A 24,127-nucleotide genomic window follows, 5' to 3' on the forward strand; every position below is an offset into this window, starting at 1 on the left:
CAATTTCTTCATCCCCAAATAGGGATAATAGTAATAGTATCATCATTTTAAAGCTGTCGTGAGTAAACATATCAATCACTTAGAAGTACATTCTGGAACTCAACCAATGCAGTGGTCTCCAGCCCCCTGAATGGAGCAGAGAGAAAGGGGGTCTCTTTACAAGACTTGGACAGGATTTCTCTGAGCTCTAGGCCCATGTTGAACTGAGTTGTTACTTCCCTCCACTGTAGTGGGGCCTTTCTGATTCTGCAAAGTAGGCCCACTGGCCTGGACTGCGTCTCCAGTGCACTCACTGGGTTGGCCTTAGTTCCCCTCTGTCAGGGCTACTGTCATGCATTTCTTGTTTTTATTTTTGAATAATCTGGGTCATGCTTGGTGGAATTTTCTGGACTGTGGCTCCCTGTTTCCCTTGCAGCAGCAAGTGCTCTCTCTTCTCAGTGTACTGTGTTCAGCAGTACACAAAGTCTTGCCTTGATTAAAAGAATAGATTCGTTGGTTTGGAGAACCTGCGGACATGAGTGGGAGGCGTCATGCTGTCAGGCTCGCACAGCGCCCTCGCCCTCACAGCCTTTGAAAACATCTGGAGAGTCGCTTCAGATAAGGAGGGGGGCTTCCTTGGAACAGAGATGAGACAAAGGTCTCCCTGCTTCTCTGTCACAGTGGCATCCCCACACTTGTAGGCATTGTCTGTTCAGATATCAGTAATTGCAAATCAAACAGAGAGGATGGCATCTTTTCATTCCAAGTAAGATTCAGGAGTTAGAAATTAATTACAGATGATGCTGTACTTCTAAATGTCACTACCCCCTTGAGTAATTCTGGGGTGCTGTACAGTGCTTCCGGGCTTATATTAACAATGTTAGACATTCTCTTGGATCATGTGGCCACCTAGCTTTTGGCTGATTTCAAAGAAGAGAAGAGAGATTATGTTTGTGGATAGACAACGCCTGGCATTTTAGGTCTCTGCTTGCTGGTGGAAGACGTGTACACAACTTTCCTCCTTCCCTTCCTGTTTTTCTTTCTATTAAACCAAATGAGCATAGGAAAGCATCCTAAAGTGGGATACCACACTTACCCTTTGTCTCCTATATGGCTGGGGTTCCTTTAGCTGAGTAAGTCATTGTAGACAAAGTTCATTTTCAGCACGTGTCCTGGCAGGGGTTGTGTGGGTACCTGCTGCTGTCTGACTCACGTGTGCTGCTGTGAACCTGATTGTTATAATCTGGGTTCTCGGTTTCTATGATTCTCCCAGGCTCTGAGCTGCCTGAGCTGCCTGTCTTTCAGCAGGCCCGATCTGTTTGCATGCTCCCCTACCTCAGTCAAGTGCATGTCAAGTTACGTGACTTTACCATATGCCACGTTAAAGAAGATGGCAGGTTTCATAAAGAGAGGTGACAGTAATGGATTCTAATGTGGCAGATACAGTTTTGAGAAATCCACATTTCAAGTAATACTTAAAAAAAAAAACAGGCAGAGAGAACAAGGGAGAGCATGCAGGAGAAACGACGACAGCAAAGGAAGCCTCATTTAAAATGAGAAGTATTGGTTAGTAAGTACAGAAAAATGATGAGATGGACGCATAATCACTGTGTAATTCTCTTTGTCAGTCTTAAGAAACAACAGGTGCTAAAGGTTTGGCCAATGGCATGTCACAACTCAAAGAATCAATACGGTTGACTTGGGAAGAACAAAAAGAACGTACATATGATAGATCACTCTTAAGCAGTGGCCGAGTGCTGAGACAGTGTGACAAGATGTACTGCTTGGTTGATGACATGGCCCCCACAGTGCTCCTGTGGCAATATTTGGGCTGAATCTAGTCCCAGCAATGCAGGCAGATGAACTCAGACAACTTGCTTGAGCTCCTTGAGGGATCCAGAACTGAGCATAGCAGAACAAAGCAGAGGGACCTCCCAGGAGGAGAGGAGGCATGGAAGGGAAATGCATGAATGGAATCCTAAACTAATTTACTTCTCCAGTTTCTGTCCTGACTTCCCTCATAGCCTGACCGTGATTGGGATGTGTAAGTCAAATAAACTTCTTCCTTCCCGAGTTATGGCGTTTCACAGCAATACAAAGCAAAGTAGAATACCCGGGAAGGGAAAAGCTCAAATGAGGAATTGCCTAGATCAGACCCGTCTGTGGGCACATTTATGGGGCATTGTCTTGACTGATGATTGATATGAGAGGGCAATGCCCATTGTTGGCAGCACCATCCCGAAACCTGGGCTGAGGAAGAAAGCTGGTGGGGCACAGGCCTGGGAATGAGCCAGAGAATAAGTCATCACACTTCATCCCTCCATCTCTGTTGCTTTGAGTTCCCTTAGTAAAAGACTGATAACAGGAAGTGTAAGAAAATAAACCGTCCTCCCCCCGCCCCATTGCTTTTGCTCAGAGTGTTTTGTCACTAGAACAGCATTAACAAAACCCAAACTGCTGGAGATGGTCTCACCCAACTGACTTGCTCCGGGTTGTTAGTTTGAAGTGTTAATTGTGGATAATTGTGGCAATTGTGATAACTATGTGGTTGACATAGTGTGAGGGTACTTATATCTGTGAAAGGAGGCGTCACTAATCCCACTGAATAGAGATGGGGCCTGGGCTCAACCGGACTGACACTGCTTGGTTGGCTGTGTTTGGATCTGAGACTAACACTGAGGTGTCCAGTTGCCTTTGTACTGTGGTGTGTCATGGGTGCCGTCATAAATCTGGTCATATTTTACAGGATCTTAGGAAAAACAATTGGCATGACCTTCTCCTAACCTGAGGAGTTCAAGTGATGGTCAAGGCTGTTTGTTTTGTGTGATTGGCTGAACCCATCAGCATCCAGATTATTTTAAAAGTTGCACAGCTAAGTGCTGCTCCCTGGGGGGCAGGTTGAGTGGGTTGGGACATGTCAAGGTGGCCTCTTGAGATGTAATGAAAAGCCACAGTGGCTGTGAAGGGACATACAAGAATAATGCATAGTTTTAACCTTATCCCCTCAGAGCCTTTCCTGTACCACGAGAGGTGTTTTGTTTTCATTAAATGAGCTCACAGTTGGTAAAGATCTGGGTGGAGGTGGGCCAGACTGGTTCCATCAAGAGCAAAATCACAAATCCAGCTAATAATGAAAAGAGAAGGCTTGCTTTCATTATTTTCTAATTAAGGAGTTGAACTGTATAGCTGGGAAAATAAGGCTTTCCTCAGCAAGTATAATACCCTTTATCCAGCAGGGTGCTCCACATGACCCTTCACTTACACAAGGGCCCATTCAACTGAGAACAAGTGCTGAGCAAATGACTAATCACACCCCTGTGAGATGCAGGGCCGAGAACTGGGAGGGACATGGAACACAATGGCCCAAGAGCACTCTGGGCAGAGCGGAGTCTGGGGTTCCCATTAGCTTCAGAGGAGGGGCAATTACACCCTACTGGTGTGCACTGTTTCTCTTACAATCACATCCAACACCAGGCAATAGCCCTGCGAAACCAATACTACGCAGCTCTTTTGCATACATGCAGAATCCTGTCCATGGGAAAGGCTCTCTAGGAGCTCACAGTTCCCCATGAACTGTCCCAACATGTCTTGAAGGTCTACACCCTCCCACTCCTGTTTGGCTCCATCTCCATTAAATTCCCATACCCAATGAGGGGGTAATTCTTGATTCCTCATTAAGTTTAGGTCTAAATTGCTAGCAGTTTTATATTTTGATCTTTGAATAAAGGTCCAGCCTCCAAGAGTTACCCTTGAGCAGGAAGAACTTCACCCACAGGATGTCAATGTTGCCCATCCTCCGGACCCAGCAGTTTGTTGTCATGCTAGCATATGGCCCAGCAGCTGTCCCATACAACTTCCACAGTCAGCAGTCTAGATTAAGTCATCAGAGACTAAGGGATGTGGTGAATCACAGAGCCTAACGCTGACCTCAGACTAGAAGTGAGAGTTGCAGCAGCTTGTGTGGCAGAGCAAGAATCCAGAGGTTGTACTCACAGCGTGATGGACTCATTATTCATCCCTTGGAAAGCGTTCCCTGGTATGGTGGTTATGTATAAGTTATCACAGATTTCCCTTGGGGAAAGAAATGAGAAATATTTACTTCCCAAATTTTAGATGCAAATAGGAAATGGTTACGCATAGCAATCAGCCTGATACTTACAGAATGAAATTAAATTCAGAGGAAGAGATCTTCGAAACATCTGGGAGGGTCCGGATGCCTGTGTTACAGATGCTCCTGCGATTCAGGGCAGGGTGGTGATGCGGGCAGAGAGTATAAGCGATTATCGTTACGTTATGAATACAGAGGAGAACAGGAAGGCACTTGGCAGACACCGCTTTCACATGAAACTTTAGAATATTGCATTTGGCTTTCTGAGTTACACTTTTAGCTGGTGAAGACCATCAGAACTGAAAGGGCTCCATGGCTAGGAGAGGTCCCCGTAAGGGCTCCTCTTTAGAGGTTTAGGGCTGAGACCGTGCTTCTGGGTGTTTTGGCTTTGCATTTCCAGTCAGTCTTCCTTTAAAGCCATTGCATTTTCCTGTTGGATTGCAGTTCATTCCCTCCTGATAACGACTGTGCTCCATACTACAGATAGTTCCAGAAAGGAACTTTCTCCTTTTGGGCAGGTTTTAACTCAATCGTTGCAGGAAGATTAATGTTTTGAGAAACCTATACCCTTCATTATTAGAAACTTTACTTATCTACTTTGTGGTTCAGGAAGTTCTTCCTAGTATCTCATTGAAACCATTGAACATTCTTTTTTGTGGATGGAGACACTCAAGGCTTCTGCTTCTTATTTAACCTCTAAAGGAGAGAGCAACTCATGTGACAGTTGAAATTGAAGAACACTTCGTTATAAGAGTGAGACTCTGTCAGAGGCATGCAGGCTCTGGACTTCTGCCAGTGGAGTTTTAAGCCCAGTAGACATGTGCTCTAGACAACTGATAGGAGCTACCTGGCTCTCTGATGACAATGACCCCCAGCAGGTTTCTCTCTGGGCTTGATCATCTCCATGTTACTGTTAATTCATAGGAATGAATATGGTACAGGGATAAAGGTGTTCAGAGTCAATTCCTGCCTTGTCTACACTAGGGTTAGCAGGAGGTTCAGAATGTAGTCTGGACTTGAATTGGGGAGTCCCACATTTTGGGATTAAATGCTATTTATGAAAGTCAATTGGCTAATAAGAGGCCGTGCTGGTCAAATTTGGGTCTGGGTTATCCTTAATGCCTTCTAAAGTGGTGGATGTTTATGTGTCCAAGGTATCTTGGAGGTTGGGAAACATCTTGGGTTTACAATTATCCATAGAGAATTATATACGACAGCTAGCTGCAGCTTCTGCATGGCTCCTTGGAACAAGACTGACTGTGTAGATCATAACAGACAGGCCCTTTCTCTCTGCATGGCTCCTCGGAACAAGACTGGCTGTATGCGTCATCACAGACAGGCCCCTTCCTCATCCCCTCTTTCTTTTTTCATTTTGTTTAGATGGTGGTGAAAGTGGTACTCCCCTGGGGATTCCTGAAACTTAGTTTACCAAGAAGTAGAGAGAAGGGTGTCTCTGTGAGGAGGGTGTAAACTTTTCTGTGTGGTAGGGATGACTTGCTACGGGGGAAGACTCACTGCCAACACAGCTAAGACTGTAGTGAATTTTAGGAATCCTACATTGCTGGTAGGGCTGGTTGCTGTCAGACTATGGTGGGACTCCATTTGTCATGCTAGCCAGTAACCTTGGTATATTTAATTATGAAACCCACTGCAAAGGGGACAGTGCTCTCCTCTGGTGTGTGGGGCAGAGGGGATGTGGGGAGCCCCTTATATGTGTATAAAAACTCCCAGAATAGTAAAAACAAGGAGTACTGATTACATTTAAACCAGAAGGCTAACAAGGAGAGACAGGCAAACACAGTATTGACTATTGGTCCAAAACCTTTTTCAGGGTGCTGCAGAGATGGCTCAGTGGTGAGTAGTTAAGAATGCCTGCTGCTCTCGGAGGTGACCAGAGTTCAGTTCCCAGGACCCACACAGCAGCTCACGACTGCCTGTAACTTAAGCTCCAGAGCGTCCTGCGCCCTCTGCTGTCCATTGTGGGCACTCCACGCCTGTACAAACCTACACACACACACACACACACTAAAAACGTGGAAACAAAATCTTATAAACAAATCCCCCCAAATGACTTTCAACATTTTGATCACATTCAGTTTCACAGATGCCCATCTCCCCTCTCCCCCAAGATGTTTATAAAGGAACATTTTCCTCACAGGTATTTTAACCGAGGGAGGTTTGTAAAAGCACCGGGTTCAATGTATAGCAGGTTTTTGGTGTTCTGGATCAGTCTGTGAAGAGAGAAGGGGGGATGGGCAGTGGTTTAGTAGATGTCTGGATACACAGCACTGGTCACCAGGCACTATTGACTAAAATCCCACCAATGATATTAACTACGTTTAATGCCTAATACAAGTTCCTGGGATGCTGGGCTATCCTGAGGACCCAGCTAGCTATTTCCAAGAGGCTGTGCCTTCCCTCCCAAGATGACAGGCGTAGGCATCTTAGCTGGGAGTTTATATGTGAGTATCTTTACTTCTGTTCCTCCACACCAGATAACACCAAGGTCCAGTGCTCCTGGCCAAGTAGAGCTTGCCCACTATGGAGCCTGCACACTGGTCATGATGGGAGGTGATGTTCCCAGGAGAATGAACAAATAAATATGGCTCTTGGAGGCAAATCAGGTCTGTTCATACTGAGTTGGTAAGCACACTAAGAAGTTATCCAGATAGGTACACATCCAGAATAGCACAGGACAGATGCCTTGGGATTCAGATTGCTGGAACCTTATGTTCATTCTGTAGATGATTTTCTATGTATGACTCCCATCCTCCTATCTTCCCTTGGAAGACGATGACTACGACGATGATGATGATGACGATGATGATAATACCCTCTGCCATTACTTTTCCAACCATCTAATGGTTTATTTTCTCTCCCTTCTGGTTTCCTTTACAATAATCCACCAAATAGTGTAGGTTCTGGTGAATAAATGCGACTGGTTTACACTAAAGTCTCTGCCAATGTTGATGGTGAAAGTTGAATGACTTATCATTCATTTGAAGAGTAACAGGACTCGAATGGGATCTAGTTTTTCCGATTCCAAGTATAACACTCATACTATAGTGACTATTGACGCTTGGAACATGGACATAAGGTTGGAGTCTTTAGATGTGAGTTACTCTGTGGTAGTGATCTTCTAATAACTGAATCAAGTGATCATCAGTCAGACAAGCGAGAGGTTGTCTCCGAGGACTAACCATAGAACATTTACTCATACAGTCACACATTCTATCAACATTTATTGTCTATTCGTATCAAGCACTTGCCCTAGCTATGCAAGATACCACCATGGACAAGGCATAGAGACTGAATGAGGCTTCCATGCACGTCTCTGGGCCTCCTTTAAAAGCCCACAAACATCCTCAGGAGAGGGCTTTACTTTCTTCTCAGTTGATGTCTTTCTTTGTTTATCACTTGCTGGCCTGATGATGTTTCAGCATTATCTGGGAAGCCTGTGAATATTGCAGAATTTTAGGTTTGGGACTGCACAGTCATCTACCAAAGAATGAACCCTGTGTACAAAGCACAGTAAGTCCAGACAATTTCTTTGAAATTTAATTACCCATTGTTTGGCTTTTTCTGTAATTGTTTGGTGAATTACTCTCAATTCTATGGCTATCCTGTCATGTCCTGTTGGATATTTGTATTTCAACTTCTCTGTGTTCCAGCAGCTCTTAGGCCAAGACATGCAATAGATTAGGTACTCCTGTGCTTATTAATTAATCAATCAGCTTAGATAGTTACTCACTGGACCATTGATGGAGTCCTTCTAGTGTAATGGAAAACACACAAGCTTTAGAGAAAGATGGGGTTGGAGTTTAATCTCAGCCCAGCCAGTGTCTAAAGTATCCACACACTCTCCCAGCTTCCATTCTGTTCTCTGGACAAAATGGTAATGGTCTAACTATGGTGGGCAGCCATGAAAGCAGAGATACAACTTAGAGGAAATGCCAAGCAGTAGAGAGGACAAGCATTCTATGTACACCCTTTCCTTCCTTTCAACTTGCCTACAGGGGAATCTGAGGGTCCTGCAGGAAGCCTTGGTGGGAGCCCTCTGTGGTGGCATATGAAGTCTGGTTTGTAAGTCATGTGACCTAGTGTCTAGTCTAGCTCTGATACTAACCTGCTGTATAACCTCAGGCAAGTGAGTTACTAATGTAGGCTCATCACTTGGAAGCTGAAGTCTTTCTTGAGTTGGGCATGTCTGTGTATGATCATTTGGAAACATGTACTTTTGAGACTAAATCTAACAATAATAACACCAATAAAGTCCAATGAGCCGACTCTTCACAGGCTTAACACAAGGCTTGTCATGGTTACTATTAACATAGCACTTACTTGAAAGAATGACTGGGCCTGAACAGCCCCTGATGAGCCAACTCAAGATCTCTAAGCTCCCTTCAAACTTCCCACCTACTCTAAGTATTCCATACCCCTTCCCCAACCCCCATGAGGCAAGAACTACTTGGCAGGACTTCACAATGTCAATTTTAATTTCCAGCATTGTGTTGTTGATGTTTCAGAGTTTACACAGTTCCTAGGGAAAAGCAGTTGTCACCATAGCAACTCTCAGACCACAGCAGGGACAGAGATTAGTTCCTGCCCAGACCTAGTAATTGTTGCCGTCTTTGCCTCTTGGATTCCTAGCTTTGGATGCTTGAACAGAAATACCAAGTGGGCTCCCAGCAGCCAGGATAATAGTGTACAGCAATAAGCTATCTGTTAGCTGATGCTTACATTTCAGACAGATTGAGGAGGTTGTCAAAGGCATTAGCTTCTATCCTTTCCAGGGAATCACTCTGAGAGATTTCACTAGGGAAGATGGAAAAAAAAAAAACCACATGAGAGACATGAATATTTCCTTGTGATAATGATGTGTGTGTGTGCATGTGTGTGTGTGTCTTGTGTCCTCTGAGAAGGAACAGGAATGTAGAATTTGTTCCTACATCAGTAAAGGCTAACAGTTCCCTATAAGAATATAAATGGATATCTACAACTCTAGTGCAATTAAAATATAAGTTTCGGTTGTACCCATTCATATAAAAGTCTGTTCTCTTGGTTGTTTGAATCACACATTGTTAGAAGTGCATAGGATCTTTTAAAAAAATGTCTGGTCAGGTTCTCTTGCTTGACAGCTCCGGAAAGCAATATGCTAATTACACGATGGTGCTAGGCTACAATTGAGATCTCTGAGGTGCCCACGCATCACTTCAGTAAGGCTTTACTTTGCATTGAATTAGCTGCTTCATAACTTAACTCTTGATTTCTCAAAACCCATTTCTGAGATTCTTTCAAGGTAGTTGCAGTATGGATGGCGGAATCACGTTATGGATTCTGAACATCGTTTTCCTCTAGTTTCTCAGTCTGGAAACAAATTGACAACTAGAAATCCCTTCTACTCTCATCTGAGTCCTGGTGGCTTCATAGCGCTTGGTACACAGCTACAGATTGAATGAATAAGGAGGCAAGTGGACTACTGGCTAAATTTATTTCTTAAGAAAGGCAGAAAAGTAAATGAACCAGTTTTGGCATAGATCAAACCCAGGCATGGTGGTAATGTCAAAATTCCCACAAAAGCTGCCATTTGCTGGCAGGTGAGGAAAGAGTCTCCGATACACAAGTGTGGTTCTGTGCATCCCTAAGGTTAACGCTCACAGAAGGCATCAGACGCCAAGAAAGCTTCAGCTCACAGAAAGGCAGCGCCTAAGGCAACAGTCTTGTCATGGATGGCTCCTGGGCTGTTTCATCCATATCTGATAGCCTGCTTATTTAACTGCTCCTGCTTTTCGTAGGAGGTCTCAATGCATTAAAAGTTACGAACACCCAGAACATCTAAACATCAAAGCCGAAGCGCTCAAACACAAACCCATAGTGAGCTTCCTGTAACCACGCTGTTATTGAGGACTTTTTTTAAAAAAAGATTTATTTTATGTGTTGTGTGTATTTCTCTCTGTGTATGTGAATGTGTGTGAAGATACCCTCAGAGGCCAGAAGATGGCATTGGACCCCCTGGAGCTGAAGTTACAGGCAGCCACAGAATGTGACGCTGGGAACTGAACTCCACAGCCAGAGCTGGAAGTACGTTTGATAATGATAATATTTGTAATGGTATCATTGCTTGCTAATACCTTAAGGGACAGCAGAGGTCTCCTCTGCTCCTCACAGAGCCAAATGGTCAGTACAATTTTTCTAGGGCGTGTGAATCTGCTTTGACAGTCATTTAGATTGTTTAGTGATGGCCCACTGGTGGGGAGGAACTGGCCATCGGCTGAGCCTATTGGACTCAGGCTAATGTTAATAGGGATGATACAGCATTCTCTCTCCTAGAGGCGTCTATCTGAGTATTATGAAGTCTACAAGGGTCTGGAAGCTGAGACCCAGGAACAAGAGGCCCTCAGAGGAACCGAGATCATACAGCATCACTGGGCCACTTCACACTTTTGGTTCACGCTGTTTATCAGCACAGCTAGAAAAGCTGAGCTTTTTTCCTGTCCTCATTCTATTTTACATGCAATGATTATCTTACAATGCACAATAAACTTTTAACATGTTTTCATCAACGTGGGAATTATCAAAAGAGAGTGACATCGGGGAATAGTTGCTGTAGCACAGAGGGACTTTCATGATTGAAATCTATCTCTTTTCTACTTAAAAAGAATATTATCACTTATCAAAATGCATTCAATTCTTTGAAGCAAGGTTAATTATCTGGATTTTAATGACTCTTGAAAATCATACCACTTCTTCAAAGGCTACTAGATATTATTTGTATTACAAAGATTAAAAATAGTTGGGTTTCCTAAACACAGTTTCTCTCTTAGAAAAATTATTCTCTTGCAACTACATTTTCTCTTTGAAAAAAATTCATTGTTTCAATTATAAATGGCTTTTGATATTCAGTATCTTACTTACATTTTTACGACCTCATTAAGTCCCCTGAAAGCTTGTGATGGGATTACTTTGACAGGGAGATAGGTGAGAGATCTGGAAAAGAAAACAGTAAAAGCTTAAGGGTTAGGGCTGGCTGTTTTCCAGGTTCACGAACAGTGGTAAGTGTGTGTGTGTGTGTGTGTGTGTGTGTTTGTAGTGTGTGCATTATATGTGTATGTGTGTGTAGTGTGTGTAGTATGTCTGTGCAGTGTGTGTATAGTGTATGTGTAGTATATATATGTACAGTATATGCATTTAGTGTGTATTGTGTGTATATTATGCATGTGTGTGTAGTGTATATGTGGATGGTGTGCAAATGTATGTGTGTATGTGTGTGTAGTATGTGTATGGTGTATGTGTATGTAGTATGGGTGTGCTGTGTGTGCATAGTATATATAGTATACTTTCCTCGACTCTGTTTCAGATTCTTCCTTAATTCAACTGGAATAGCAATTCCTATCTTGTTGAGAGATTTCATCGAGATAGGGTAGGACACCAAGTAAATGGTTTCCAACAGCTCTGAAGTGATCTTGGCTTGGTTTTTGAAAATGGGCAAGAAGCTATTTGTAATTGTGAGGAAGCAAGGTGGCAAATGACAGTCAGAAAGCATGAGGAGGAGGAGGAGGAGGAAGAAAACTGCAGTGATAACATTTCCTTGCCACTTGATCATTCTCAACCGCCATTAACTTCTGCAGGCCACTGATTCCCGTTTCAGAACCTAATCACTTTCCTTCTATGGTTAATTCATGGGCATCAAATGTCATTTGAGGGAGTATTTTTGAGAGGTTTTTTTCCTTCAGATGCTCAGAGTTGCTACTACTTAAGTATTGTTTCAGTTGCCCCAAAAGCTGTGCAGGACTTAAGAATTGAGAAAAGAGTAACAGTCAGCCATAGCCAAACCAGTGCCAAGTGGTGTGTGAGCATCAAGGTAAGTGGGACGTGCTTCTTCAAGGGAAGGAGAAATATTCAACATTGGCTGAGTGCTCCCAATGGCTCAAGACTTCTGGGCCCAAGGCTTTGAAGGAAGTGAATCAAGATATTTCTGGTATCTTAGTTTAGGCTTTACTGCTGTGAACAGATACCATGACCAAGAAAACTTGTAAGGACATTTTATTGGGGCTGGCTTACAGGTTCAGAGGTTCAGTCCATTATCATCAAGGTGTGAACATGGCAGCATCCAGGCAGGCATGGCTCAGGAGGAGCCATGTTCTACATATCATTTGAAAGCTGCTAGCAGAATACCAGCTTCCTGGCAGCTTAAATAAAGGTCTTAAAGCCCACACCCTCAGTACCACACCTACTCCAACAAGGCCACACCTCCTAATAGTGCCACACAAGTGACCGAGCGTATACAAACCGTCACATCCAGTGAACGTACTCATGTGAGAAATAGCCTGGTTGCTCATGGGTCTGTATAGAGGGGATTGCCTTAGCTACCAGGAAAGCGCACCTTCTCTCTGAGAGCAGACATCAGTCATCAGGTGACAGAGGGGACTTGCTGCCTTCCTAAGTAGCTGTGAGAGTTACATACAGCCTCCTATGACTTTATTCCACATGACAGAAGGACAATGGAGTGAAATGCGTGCTTCCTTTTGGCAAAAGAAGGCACCGGGTCACAATAAGATGGAGTAAATCGACCTGGGCAACAACCAAGCTGACTGACCTAGAATGCCCTTTCCTCTGGGCAATATGGCCCAGAAGCGGGCATTTGAATCCTAGGCCCTTCTCTGTTGGCAAACAAGAATGTTCTACCTTCTCTGTTCTTCTCACAAAGCAATTCTTTTCTTGCAGACAATGCAGAGGAATTTCAGAAACTTCAGTGCTGAAAAATGCTTTCACTCACCAGTTTCTCAGAGACCACGAGGCCAGAAGGAGTAATGTAAACAAGATTCTCTGGTTCTCTTCTCCAGGACAGTCCCACCAAGCACCTGTCTTCACCGTTACTTAATCAGAGCCCTCAGAAACACAGGGGACAGTGGAGGGAGAAAGCTTCTTGCTGTGGTGTGTTTGCTTCCTATATTTCTCCTGGAATCATGTCTGCTTGGCTTCCTGATTAAAAACACAGTTTTATGGCTCTCTGCACTGCCACGCCAATAAATTTCTGAAAGAGAAAGCTGTATTCTACTGTACCCCATGCCACATCAATAAACCTGACAGCCAAATTCCGATTCCAGAATCTTTATTGCTGCGGATAATGCAGCACAGAACATGTTTTGGAGAGTGTTTCAGTAAAAGCTTCAGCTGAATCCTTCAGAGCTGTTTATTCATGCAAATGGAGCTCGCAGCCAAAGCCTCTGGGCAGACAGCCTCCTCTTCCAAATGGGAGCCCGCGCGCGCTTTGGTTCCCACAGGAGCAGTTTGGTTTAGATTTGACCAGGGAGGTTGCCTGAGCTCGTGATTGATGTAGGGCTGAGGGCTGAGGAGCAAAGGTTGGAGTGAAGGGAGAGGAGCTGTAAATCATGCACTGGCTGTCCCCAGTGCAGGATGAAATTTTCCAGTTGATGTGGGGGTCTGGAGAAGCAGCTGAGAGGAGAATGAAGAGTCTCCAGCATCAGAAGGATCAGAAGAGAGTAGCAGGTGGCTTTGTGGATGTGACGAGGTCAAGAGAGAGGCCTAGGTTCAGAGGCTAAGGAGAGAAGTGAAGTAAGGAGGTGTCTGGTGCTTTCACCACAGTGTGTCTCCGCGAAGCAGGATGGAGAACATGGGCCCATGGCTCCAAAACAGACTCAAAATGGTTCCCCACTGCCACGTGCCACATATTTCATTCCAAGATGTCATGTCTTCTTTTCTAATTTGTCTTCAAGTGACAGCAGTTTCTGTGCACTCAAGGGTCTGTTTGCCATCTCTGAAAGCACCCTTTCACGAGTGACCAACAATGTAAAAACCTATAGAGTGACTCATAGTTTTAAGGGGCATGGTGACATTTTTCCTCCGGATATACGATGCATAATGGGCAGATGGAGTCATCGGTGCATCCACCACCTCGGGCAGGCATCATTTCTTTCCGTCAGAAATTGAAACATTCGAAACCCTCTCTCCTTGCTATTTTGAAGCAGTCGATTGATCGTTACCATAGTTAACCTCCTGTGCTGGGGGAGGGTGGGACTCTCCTTCTTACCCAGCTGTGATTTGTTAGCACCCATTTGGAATCCTCCTTTGGGGGTGCTGCCTTCCTGATGGATACTGTTGTTGGAGTAATTCCTCCCTCCTGACTGGGATTTGGACATCCTGCCTTTGCTGGTGCTCCCTTCCTGATGGATACTGTTGTTGGAGTAATTCCTCCCTCCTGACTGGGATTTGGACATCCTGCCTTTGCTGGTGCTCCCTTCCTGATGGATACTGTTGTTGGAGTAATTCCTCCCTCCTGACTGGGATTTGGACATCCTGCCTTTGCTGGTGCTCCCTTCCTGATGGATACTGTTGTTGGAGTAATTCCTCCCTCCTGACTGGGATTTGGACATCCTGCCTTTGCTGGTGCTCCCTTCCTGATGGATACTGTTGTTGGAGTTATTCCTCCCACCTGCCTGGGATTTGTCAAAACCCATTTGAAAGCCTCCCCTTTTGATGGATGCCTCAATTATCCATTCTATGGTGCCAGGAATTTTTGGCAATGGGAATAATTTTCCAAATAAGCCTATTCTCATAAACACTAAGTACTAAACACTTAGAACTAAAACGCATGAGCATACCTTAGCATTATTATCAATGTTGAATAAAGAAGAGAAGGAACCATAGAAGGGGACTTAAAAATTAACTAAAATCGGAGACTTGTGTGGTCAGTGATCGAGCTATCGCAAAGAAGAAATATGCTCACTTAAGTCCTTGTACTTGAGAAGTAAAAGAAGAAAAATTTTGTTTCCATTCTTTTCCTTTCCATTCATTTGTATTTTGAAGTTAGACATACTTTCATTCCAAAAAGAACCCCTGCAGTAAAGTTAATATAGAGCATGTTTATGTCTGGGAGGAAGGGGACAAGAGCCCAGGATGAGGATAGGGTGGCAGCTCCTAAGGGCAGCATCCTGAAAGGAATGGATGCCATGCACATAACAGGGAAGGCAAAGGAAGAGCCCTTCTTATTCTGTCAAAATCAAGTGGATGACACCCCTAACTACATATCTATCCCCAGGGGAAAGGAACTCAGGAGTGGGGACAAGGAATGCCAGCAATAGATGGGGGTCTCATTTCTAGATGGCTTCAGGGACTATCAGACAGCTGCCATTATAAAGAAGTGAAGCAGGATATAATGGACATAGTAAAAACAGATGTTTCAGACCTGTAAAACAGCGCAATCAGATCTCCACTACTTCAAGGCTGCCCCTGATAATCAGAACACAATGGCATTACTCACTCACTCAACCAGACACAGCCCTAGAACTCCATGATGCCCACTGGACAGTATATAAGCAGAGACTAAGGGCAAATGAGCTCTGCACATCTGGAGAGGCATCGCCTTGACCTGTTCTACTGCTGGAGAGTCTCCCTCAGGATCCTGGCCCTCGAATGAGAGACTGCTCTTAGAGACTGGTCCTGCCCGACCTTTGCTGTGGATAGCCCTGATGCTGTTTGTATATTGATTCTAATTCAGCTTCCCCAAGAGGGGCTACCTGGGATGAGGAGTGAATCACACACTCAGGACTTCATGGATGAATAAAGAAACCTTTGAATGAATAAAGAAACCAATCACTGGGCAAGTAGGCGGGATTTCCTGGTCCGAGGAAGGAAGAGAAGAGGCAGGAAAGAGAGAGATGAGTTTTTGGACAGGGAAAGTGGGAGGATAAGGTGTAGCTACAAGTGGACCCTGGTTTAAATGGCGAATCCACTAGGATTTGCCACCAGAGGATTTATATTTAATATGGCTACAAGATTAGGATTCTAGTTGTTGAACCCAGTGATTGAATTACTTGTTGATTCTGAACTAAGTTTGTGTGGTATTTTCCTTCATGCTGCTACTCAACTGGGTTCCAGAGAGAAAAGTATGGCTGCAAAGCATGGGTTTACAAGAAGTGCACACCAAAGGTTTACAAGAAGTGCACACCAAAGGCCATGGGAATTTGGAAAAGTGGGGCTGCTGTGGTAGTGACCTGCCAGTGGGAACTTAGCGAGTTGGGTGGCAAGATTTTGGAGCTCTGGGTCACTAAATGAGAACAGGTTGGCCATGACCACCAGTGCCTGGCTGACCAGTCTGCCGGGGCCTGTTGGTGTAGCATGGATTACTTTTTAAAAATTCCAGCTACAAACCTTCAGGTAAGATACATCCTTGGGGAGATGGGCTTAGGGCTGTAGTTAGAAATTTTAAGTGTGAACCTTATGTGATGACCTTCAGCATAATAGAGTATATTAACTACCTTCTTGTTCATGACACAGGAATATTGGGCCCATGAGAATTCACCTTGCAGCATGGAGTGTTCTTCGAGTGGATGACTGAGGCACCAGGAGCTGTTGCTCAGATTTCACATTTCAGTCTTATAGATTGTGACTTTTGGATTTTTGAAATGAATCAATGAGGCAGCACAGGTGACACCTGGATTGTGATGGAACCCCACTTGCCTGTGCTGTACAGGTTATGGCAGGTACTTACCTGCGATGACAAGGGCTGCCTCAGTTTATCAGCCCTGGGAACTTTTCTACTCATAGTGCAATCTGTGGGTCCCAAGGCACATGTGGGCTACAGCTAAAGATGAAGACGTGTTCTCAACTCTTCAGGGTTGGGAATGAAGCCATCCATAGTCCAAGGATCCTATAAATGACCACTTGTCCTGGTTAGTTTTACTGTCAACTTGAGTCATCTGGAGACTAAGAGCCACAGCTGAAGGTCTGCCTCTATCATATGGGCATGAAGCCATGTCTGGGAGAGACTGTCTTGGTAAATGATTGATGCAGGAGGGCCCAGCCTACTGTGGGCTGCACCACCCTTAGGAAGGGAGTCCTGCACTGTGTAAGGGAGCCAGAAGCAAATAGTGTTCTTTCATGGTTCCTGCTCCAGGTTCCTGCCTGTACTTCCTTCAGTGAGGGACTGTTACCTCAAAGTGTAAGCTGAAATAAAACTTCCCCATCTCAAATTGTTTTCTGAGAATGAAACTAGAGCACTGGGATTGCAGTAAAACCATGGGCATATTTGAAGTGGGACACAGCCATCTCTGGATGCAGAGTTGCCACCTAGTGCCCACCCCCACACCACTTTAGTGCTGGTTTTACCCAATTCCCTTATCCCGGAGTCAGCTTGTGGATCTCAGATCCCATCTACTCCTGTTATCCCAAACACGAGATCCCCATTCCTGAGGGAACACCGCTGCCCCAGGATAGTTCTCAGCTCTGTGGAGGATTAACTCAGTAGCTCTAGCTCATGCTGTTGAGTTCTGGTTGTCAAAGTAGGTCTCTGGGCACAGATGGGGGATCCTGTATTGGACTGTATTCTGCCGTGGAGTTGGTTCTTTCAGTTAATGTTCTGATAGGCTGCCAAAATTCTCCTGTAAGATATGGGCTTATCTCCCACATCCATGGAATAGTGCTCCAGGACATACACCCTCATCCTAAGATTCTCCTGTAAGATATGGGCTTATCTCCCACATCCATGGAATAGTGCTCCAGGACATACATACATCCTCATCGTAAAATTTTACCTCACTCTTGTGAGTCATAGAGGAAGGCACCACCCCTTTCTTACGGTGAGCATTCTAGAGGACCATCCTGCACCCAGAGCGCTCATGCTATGCACTTTTTAAAAAACCTAGCCTACTAACTGTACCCTGTTTTTACCTAGCCTGAGTTGCTAAGCTCTGAGTGCACCATGTGGCAGAATTAAGCAACTGATAATTCTTGTCATTCAGATAAATCCAATTCCCTTGAAGAAAACAAGGTGGTGTATTGTGCCTTCCCAGTCAATATGATGCCTCTTGGGCCCTCAGAGATGGGGCTGAGGTTCTTCTCTTCTTTTGTTTTGAGTTTAATTAACATAGACAGTCTTGGGAGGAGCTAGTTTGTCCAGTTCACCAGCTTGCTAGTCAGCTCTCAAAGTAAGGCTAGTTTGGAGAGCTTCAGCAGGGCTGCAGTGCCCTGCCTTTAAGGAAGGAGATAGATTTAGAAATTCTTGGTTAAGAAAACCTATCAACCGAGATACATTTAAATTATCAAAAGGTCTTTGTTCTACAGAAGGATTCACTGCATGGTTCCTTTAAATAGCAAACTCTCTAGGTGAATGAAAAAATAGACTTCAATTGACAGTTTTTTAAAAAAAGACAGGCTCTGGTTACATAAAGCAAATGATAGCTGTAGGGTTCTCACCTCCTGGAGGTTCCTCAGAGTGCAAGCTGTTTCCCCAGGCAGCCCCGCCTTCTGAGAGTCCTAGGCAGAGCGGTGCCAGAGGGGGAGGCAGGCTCAAGGAGAAATCTCGCATTCATCTCAAGTCCCCAAAACTTGGAGAGAATTTTGGTCATCTTTTGGGAGCTCTAACTGCTCCTTCTGCCCAGTGTGGAGCAGGAGTGAAATAATTTTATTATTCACCTTCTAACTGTGTAAGAATGCCCCCCACATTATTCAGTCAAGATAGCTATAAACGCACATATATTTTCTACAGACCATTAGCTTATGGCCAGAGCTGCAGCTTGAATTTTAAAAGAGAGAGAGCTCAGAGGTCAAAGCTTTTGATTTTTTTAAAAAACTTTTTGTACATAAACTTGCTGAAAAGTGGCTGTGTGTATTTAAATTCAAAGAACACTAATGCTCTTGTGTTTATTAAATAAGGTTTTTATTCTACATTTAACAGACTCAGACCTCCCTACTCTTTTCAGAGCATCTCAGTAATTACAACAAAGCTTGCTTTCATTTAGAATGACTTGGAAATAGTTTTTTCTCCATTTAAGTGATTTACATGTTTAACCTTCCTAAGGGACAGCACTATTAGGGTGATGTCATCACTGGGCGTGGCTTCATTGTGGTCTAGGCTTTAGATTTTACCTGGAGCCAGCTCAGGCTTGCATGTTAACTCAACTTGAGGTATCAGTGGAGCATCTGCTGGTTAAGATCTACATCAGGGAACCTTGGAATGCCCCTGGGAATGACGGCCACATGATTATATCAGTGATCTGATGATTGCGGGAAACCTTTGCTGTACGAGTGAGGGCCTCCTTACAGCTTATTTGTCTCAAGTTCTTACTACGCAAAGGCAGACTCGTGCTGGAAAAGCACAGTGACTTCCCGAAGCACACGGTAATTCAAGAACTGATCTTAATTCTGGTCACCACATCTGTTGTTAGTGCAGTCCACTCCAAGAATCAAACCCTACAACTATACTGTTTTCTGCGTTTCTTGTGAAAAAAATCTCACCATCTGAATAAGAGCCCCTGGTGTTTTTGAGGGTACACTCACAGAAGGGGCAGCTGAATTCCTATTCTTCCTTGAAACCTTAGAGCCCATGGAAGTGGGGTTCTCTCCTCTCTCTGTCCAGTTCTGGGTCAAGTGATTTCACTGCTTTTACAAGCATATACCCCCCACCCTCTTCCATCAATGAACACCTAGTTTCTGCTGGCTTCTGCTCTGCCTAGTCCCTTCTTCCAGCCTTTTTGTTCTCTAATCAATCAGGAGTGGTTGTTCTTTACATTGAATATTTTGGTGTGTCCTGGAAGGCTCTTTCTCCATTGCACTTGGATTTCTTCATGCTCTGTCTATTCCTCTTCCTGACAACTCCCATTAGACCACTCTAGTGCTCGAGTGTCTTCTGTGGTGGCCCTTGGCCAACTTAACTATTCACAAATGCCTCAGACTCTCTGTACTCATGTCTCGGTACTTCCTACTCTTTTCATACATAGATGTGTACCACTGTCCAATATGACATCCACTAGCCCACACGTGGCTGGTCCTCAATTGACTGGAAATGTGCGTGAATTGTAATGGCTTGCAAGTCTTAGAAACAATGATCATTGAAGACTTGGAAGAAAAAAAAAACCTGTAAAATATCTCAGTAAGTTTTGAATTACTTACTAATTGTGATGATAACGTTTTACTAAATTGAATAGTTTATTAAAATCCATTCAGCCCTAGAAAACATCTTACGTGTGGCTATTAGAAAATTTTAAATTATGCCCGTGGTTCACATCTTCCCTCTGGATAGTGTCTACCTAGACAGATCTAATTGTGCTTCTTGAACTTCCTCATGTGTCCTTGACATCATCCACATTGTGTCTACCTCCTGCCACACCTACATTCTGCTTCACTGGCTAACTTCTACCCTTACTTGTAGGTCTCTCTCAGACTGTGCACTGGAAGGAACATACCTTCCCTATGTAACTGTGAATGCCTTCTCTTGTGAGCAGTGTGAAGTGCATGGGATTTGTAGTGGAACCAAAGAACTCAGCTTCAAACTATAGCTTCATTTCAGATCAATAGAATGCATATCATCTGTAAGATTCATAGTTTTGATATAAAATTTAAAAATATCAATATAGAAGGTAGGGGAAGAGATAACCAACATTAAGAATGTTTGAAAGTGCCTTCTAGAAACCTAGTACTTCATAAACTCCCTAAATATGTATGTATTCATATAAAACAGTTTAATTCAAATGATCCTACACAGGAGAGGTAAGTGGTGGTGGTTTGGATAAGAATGGTCCCCATAGGTTTAGTCATCACGGAGTGTTATTATTTGAAAAGATTAGAAGGATTAGTAGGTGTGGTCTTGTTAAAGTAGGTGGGCCTTTTTGGAGGAAGTGCACCACTGGGGGTAAGCTTTGAGGGTTCAAAAACCCATGCATAGCCCAGTCTCTTTCTTGTCTCTTCATTTGAAGATCAATAACAGTTTCAGCTACTTGCTCCAGTGCCTGCCTACATGCTACCGTGCTTTCTGCAATGATCCCAATGTACTAACCCCCTGTAACTGTAAGCAAACCCCTGACTAAATGCTTTCTTTTCTAAGAGTTGCCTTGATCATGGTGTCTCTTCATAGCAATAGAACAGTGACTAATACAATGTCTTTCCCAGAATCTATAGTTTGTTAAATGAAAAATCCAATGCCAGGTGTGGCATATAACCCTCAAGTTGTTGATTAGGGGTGTTATGAAGACTCCAAACCAATACAGGTTATTGTCACTACTCTGTTACCCACAAAAGACCCTATTGCTGAAGATACCATATATTTTGGTTGTAGAACATGGGGAAATCAAGTTGGTGGTAATTGAGTAGATTTTCTTCCTGTTGGCTGGCTTTCATAGTACTGGAGGGTGTTATGTAGGCAGCTTGCAGTAAAAGACAGTTATCAACAGTCTTCCTTAGCTGTAAAATTTATGAATTACAATAATGACCAGTGTGGCAAGGTATGACATGGGCACAATAATGGCATGAATATTAGGGGGTAACCAACTGCTTTCTGATATTTAAGGCCTACTTCATGGGAGGAAATGAATGTTTAGTTTGGCTGAGGACACATGATTGGGGATAGTACCATTAGTTTCTTAAATTGACATAGTATCAAATGTCCTCACAAACTCCTATCTCTATGCCCATAGATTAGTGCAGCTCTTAGATCTTATTGGTAAAGTTTCTTTGTCTAATGGATGGGAGTTAATGCAAACTCATAACTTACCAAAGGGCAAAAAAATAAGTGTGCTCAGACAGAAATGGGACATCTGTATATACCTCCTTCTCCCATCAAAGCTAAGGGACCAATGCAGAAGAGGGAGCAGAAATACTCTAAGTATCAAAGGTTGGGGAGGACCATAGTGAAGTGAAACAATGTCTTCTGGACATGACAAGGTTGCTATATTCATAAACTCATACCAGCTCTGATGGTCTGCACAAAAACTGCACACACACAGTCTAGCCAGTTGACATTGTGGAATGGAGGAGGGAGGGCCATTCTACCCCTCTCCTGAGGGGCTGCTGCCAGTTGATGGCTTCTGGAAGAGGGGAGTCATTTTTCTTTAGGGGTGTGGTCCCTCCTGGGTTTATCACTTTCCAGTGGATGAGTATGTGGGCAATTCAAATTTAACTTGGTAGGTCATTTTCTATTTTAAAGAAGATTGTGAAGTTGGCAAGGAGTATGGGGAGGTGGGTATGAGAGGAGTTCGGGTGAATATGATCAAGACACATTATATACAATTATCAAATAATTAATAAAATATTATATTCAAAAATATTATCTAAGACTAATTCAACACTTAGCACAAGACAAGAACTCACATGTGCTTTTATTTATAGCTTCTTACAGTGAAAGAATGAAGCTAGCTGGACCATACCTTGTGGCAACCCCTTGGCATGGGCTAGTATGGACAAGTTCTTCTATTTGTCCTGGGTCAATAAAGTTTTGTAAACTTCCTGTGCCTCATTCTTTCATCTGCCTCTCTACTGGTTAGGGAAAAGATGACTGCATGGGAGAGTAGGCATCCCCACTTGGTACTTTTCTCTTAGAAGCAGCTCTCACAAGCCCCACTTGATACCCTTTCAGGGAGATGACATAGAACAACTTTTTTTGAAATGTTTTGACTCTAGGGAGCCACTTTGAGAGTTCACATTTGCTCATTGATTTAAAAAATTCCAGTCAGTTGGAATTTCCCCAGTGGGAAATGTAGTTTGAGTGACTTCCCTCTAAGAGGGCCATTTCTAGAGCACCCAAGAAGCTCCTTCAAGGAGTTTATGAAATATTCTGTGAATGAAGATGTTAAGGAGAATCTGTAGATAATAGCTTTTCCAAGTTATTTGTGCAACAACTATATTAAAAATATAAAGCCTTGGAGGAAAATTGTAAACACATCTAAGCCCTCACTCAAAATCCATTTAAAGTTTTCTAAAGACACACAGCAAAATAACTCAATGTGCCCTCTAAACTAGAATTCTTCCAGCAATAACATAACATGACAAAAATAATTCTGGCAAATGAAACAACATGTTGAATTCTCCCCAGGGAATGTCTGTGGCATCTGTAATGGTTTCTCAAAAAATATCTCTCAGAGGTAGAGAATATTATGTTGTCAGGGCAGCGACCCTGTAGTTATGCTTCAGGAGGCCCCATCATTTATTACAAGCTTCTTGGTCCCAACACTTCAAAACATCTTTCCCCCTCATTTTCTTTGGAACTGAACATGTACATACTGGCTGCAGCTGGTATACCGAATACTGTTAATTAATCTGAGGCTGGAAATGAAGTGCCTGAAGTTATGAAACTCAACTGGGCAAACTAGCTGTTTGCCAAAGCTTCTTTGTCCCTTTGGCTAAGAAAGATGGTTCCTATCTCTGAACTCCGCCATGTTTATGATCTTCATGTGGTTTGTGACCACCTGCGTTTCCTTTAGTCATCTGAGCACTGGCCCTTCCTCTCACCTGACTGGGAAGACTGAGGGTTCCTGCAGGACAGGGCATGCGGGTCTGTGGCTCCTACAGTTCCCTGTACAGATCCTGGGTGGTCAGCACATTTGACCTGAATGTTTTCTGGGGCTAGCTAAAACCTTGGGATGGGAAATGAGGAAAGAAAAGTACTCAAAGGGGCCTGGCTGTCCTGTGAGGCAGCTGAGTCTGAAGTCAGCTTAGTCTTGGGGAAGAATCTTTCAGAGGCAGCTCAGGCTGGGTTGTTTGAATATTAGATTCCAGACAATAATGAGCTTTGTCATTGTTGTTGTTTGTTTGTTTGAGATTGGGTTTCTCTGTGTAGCCCTGGTCGTCCTGGAACTCACTCTGTAGACCAGGCTGGCCTTGAATTCAGAAATCTGCCTGTCTCTGCCTCCCACATGCTGGGATTAAAGGTACGCACCACCACTGCCCAGCTGAGCTCTGTTTGTTGAGGTTTTCACTCATTCATCTCCCAGGTTGAGTGGCAGCAGTAGCTCATTTTCCTTCATGAACACCTCCTAAGCACACAGCTGTTCCAGCAGGTGTGGCCATTAGATGATAGACCTCTGCTGTGCAGCTTTGTATCTGGGGTGTGGGTTGTTCAGTCTTCCTACACAGTCAGCTTGTTACGGTAATACTTTGTCATAATGTGAAATCTTAACTTTCCAGTACTCTTGGCTCTGCTGCCTTGGTAGCCCCTTTTGCCCAGAGCCACACACAGAGGCAGGAACCATCACATTTCCTTCATACAAGGCACATGGTTTTATTGTTAGGCCAAACCACAGTGAAAATGAA

The 24,127-nt window shown here is 43.8% G+C and overlaps 1 protein-coding gene across 9 annotated transcripts in view; it reads right to left on the reverse strand.

Annotated features, from left to right (window-relative positions):
- The window catches only part of Lhcgr (luteinizing hormone/choriogonadotropin receptor), a 75,676-nt gene that overhangs the window by 44,626 nt on the left and 6,923 nt on the right, over window positions 1-24,127 (reverse strand). For 4 of the 9 annotated variants that reach the window (NR_157357.1, XM_011246310.3, NM_001364898.1 and 1 more), the window contains exons 2-6: window positions 11,003-11,074; window positions 8,828-8,902; window positions 6,244-6,318; window positions 4,139-4,213; window positions 3,973-4,050 (exon numbers count right to left, since the gene is read on the reverse strand). The exons of 1 other annotated variant lie outside the window; for it this stretch is intronic. Coding sequence is in view for 7 of the 8 variants with exons in the window: in XM_011246310.3 (XP_011244612.1) it covers window positions 3,973-4,050; window positions 4,139-4,213; window positions 6,244-6,318; window positions 8,828-8,902; window positions 11,003-11,074 (375 nt within the window). In the remaining variant the exon portion in view is untranslated. The remainder of the gene's footprint in view (window positions 1-3,972; window positions 4,051-4,138; window positions 4,214-6,243; window positions 6,319-8,827; window positions 8,903-11,002; window positions 11,075-24,127) is intronic. 4 more of the 9 variants (XM_006523719.2, XM_006523720.2, XM_006523721.2 and 1 more) reach the window with 4 other exon arrangements.

This window comes from Mus musculus, chromosome 17 (genome assembly GCF_000001635.26).
Source record: "Mus musculus strain C57BL/6J chromosome 17, GRCm38.p6 C57BL/6J".
Classification (NCBI taxonomy): Eukaryota; Metazoa; Chordata; class Mammalia; order Rodentia; family Muridae; genus Mus; species Mus musculus.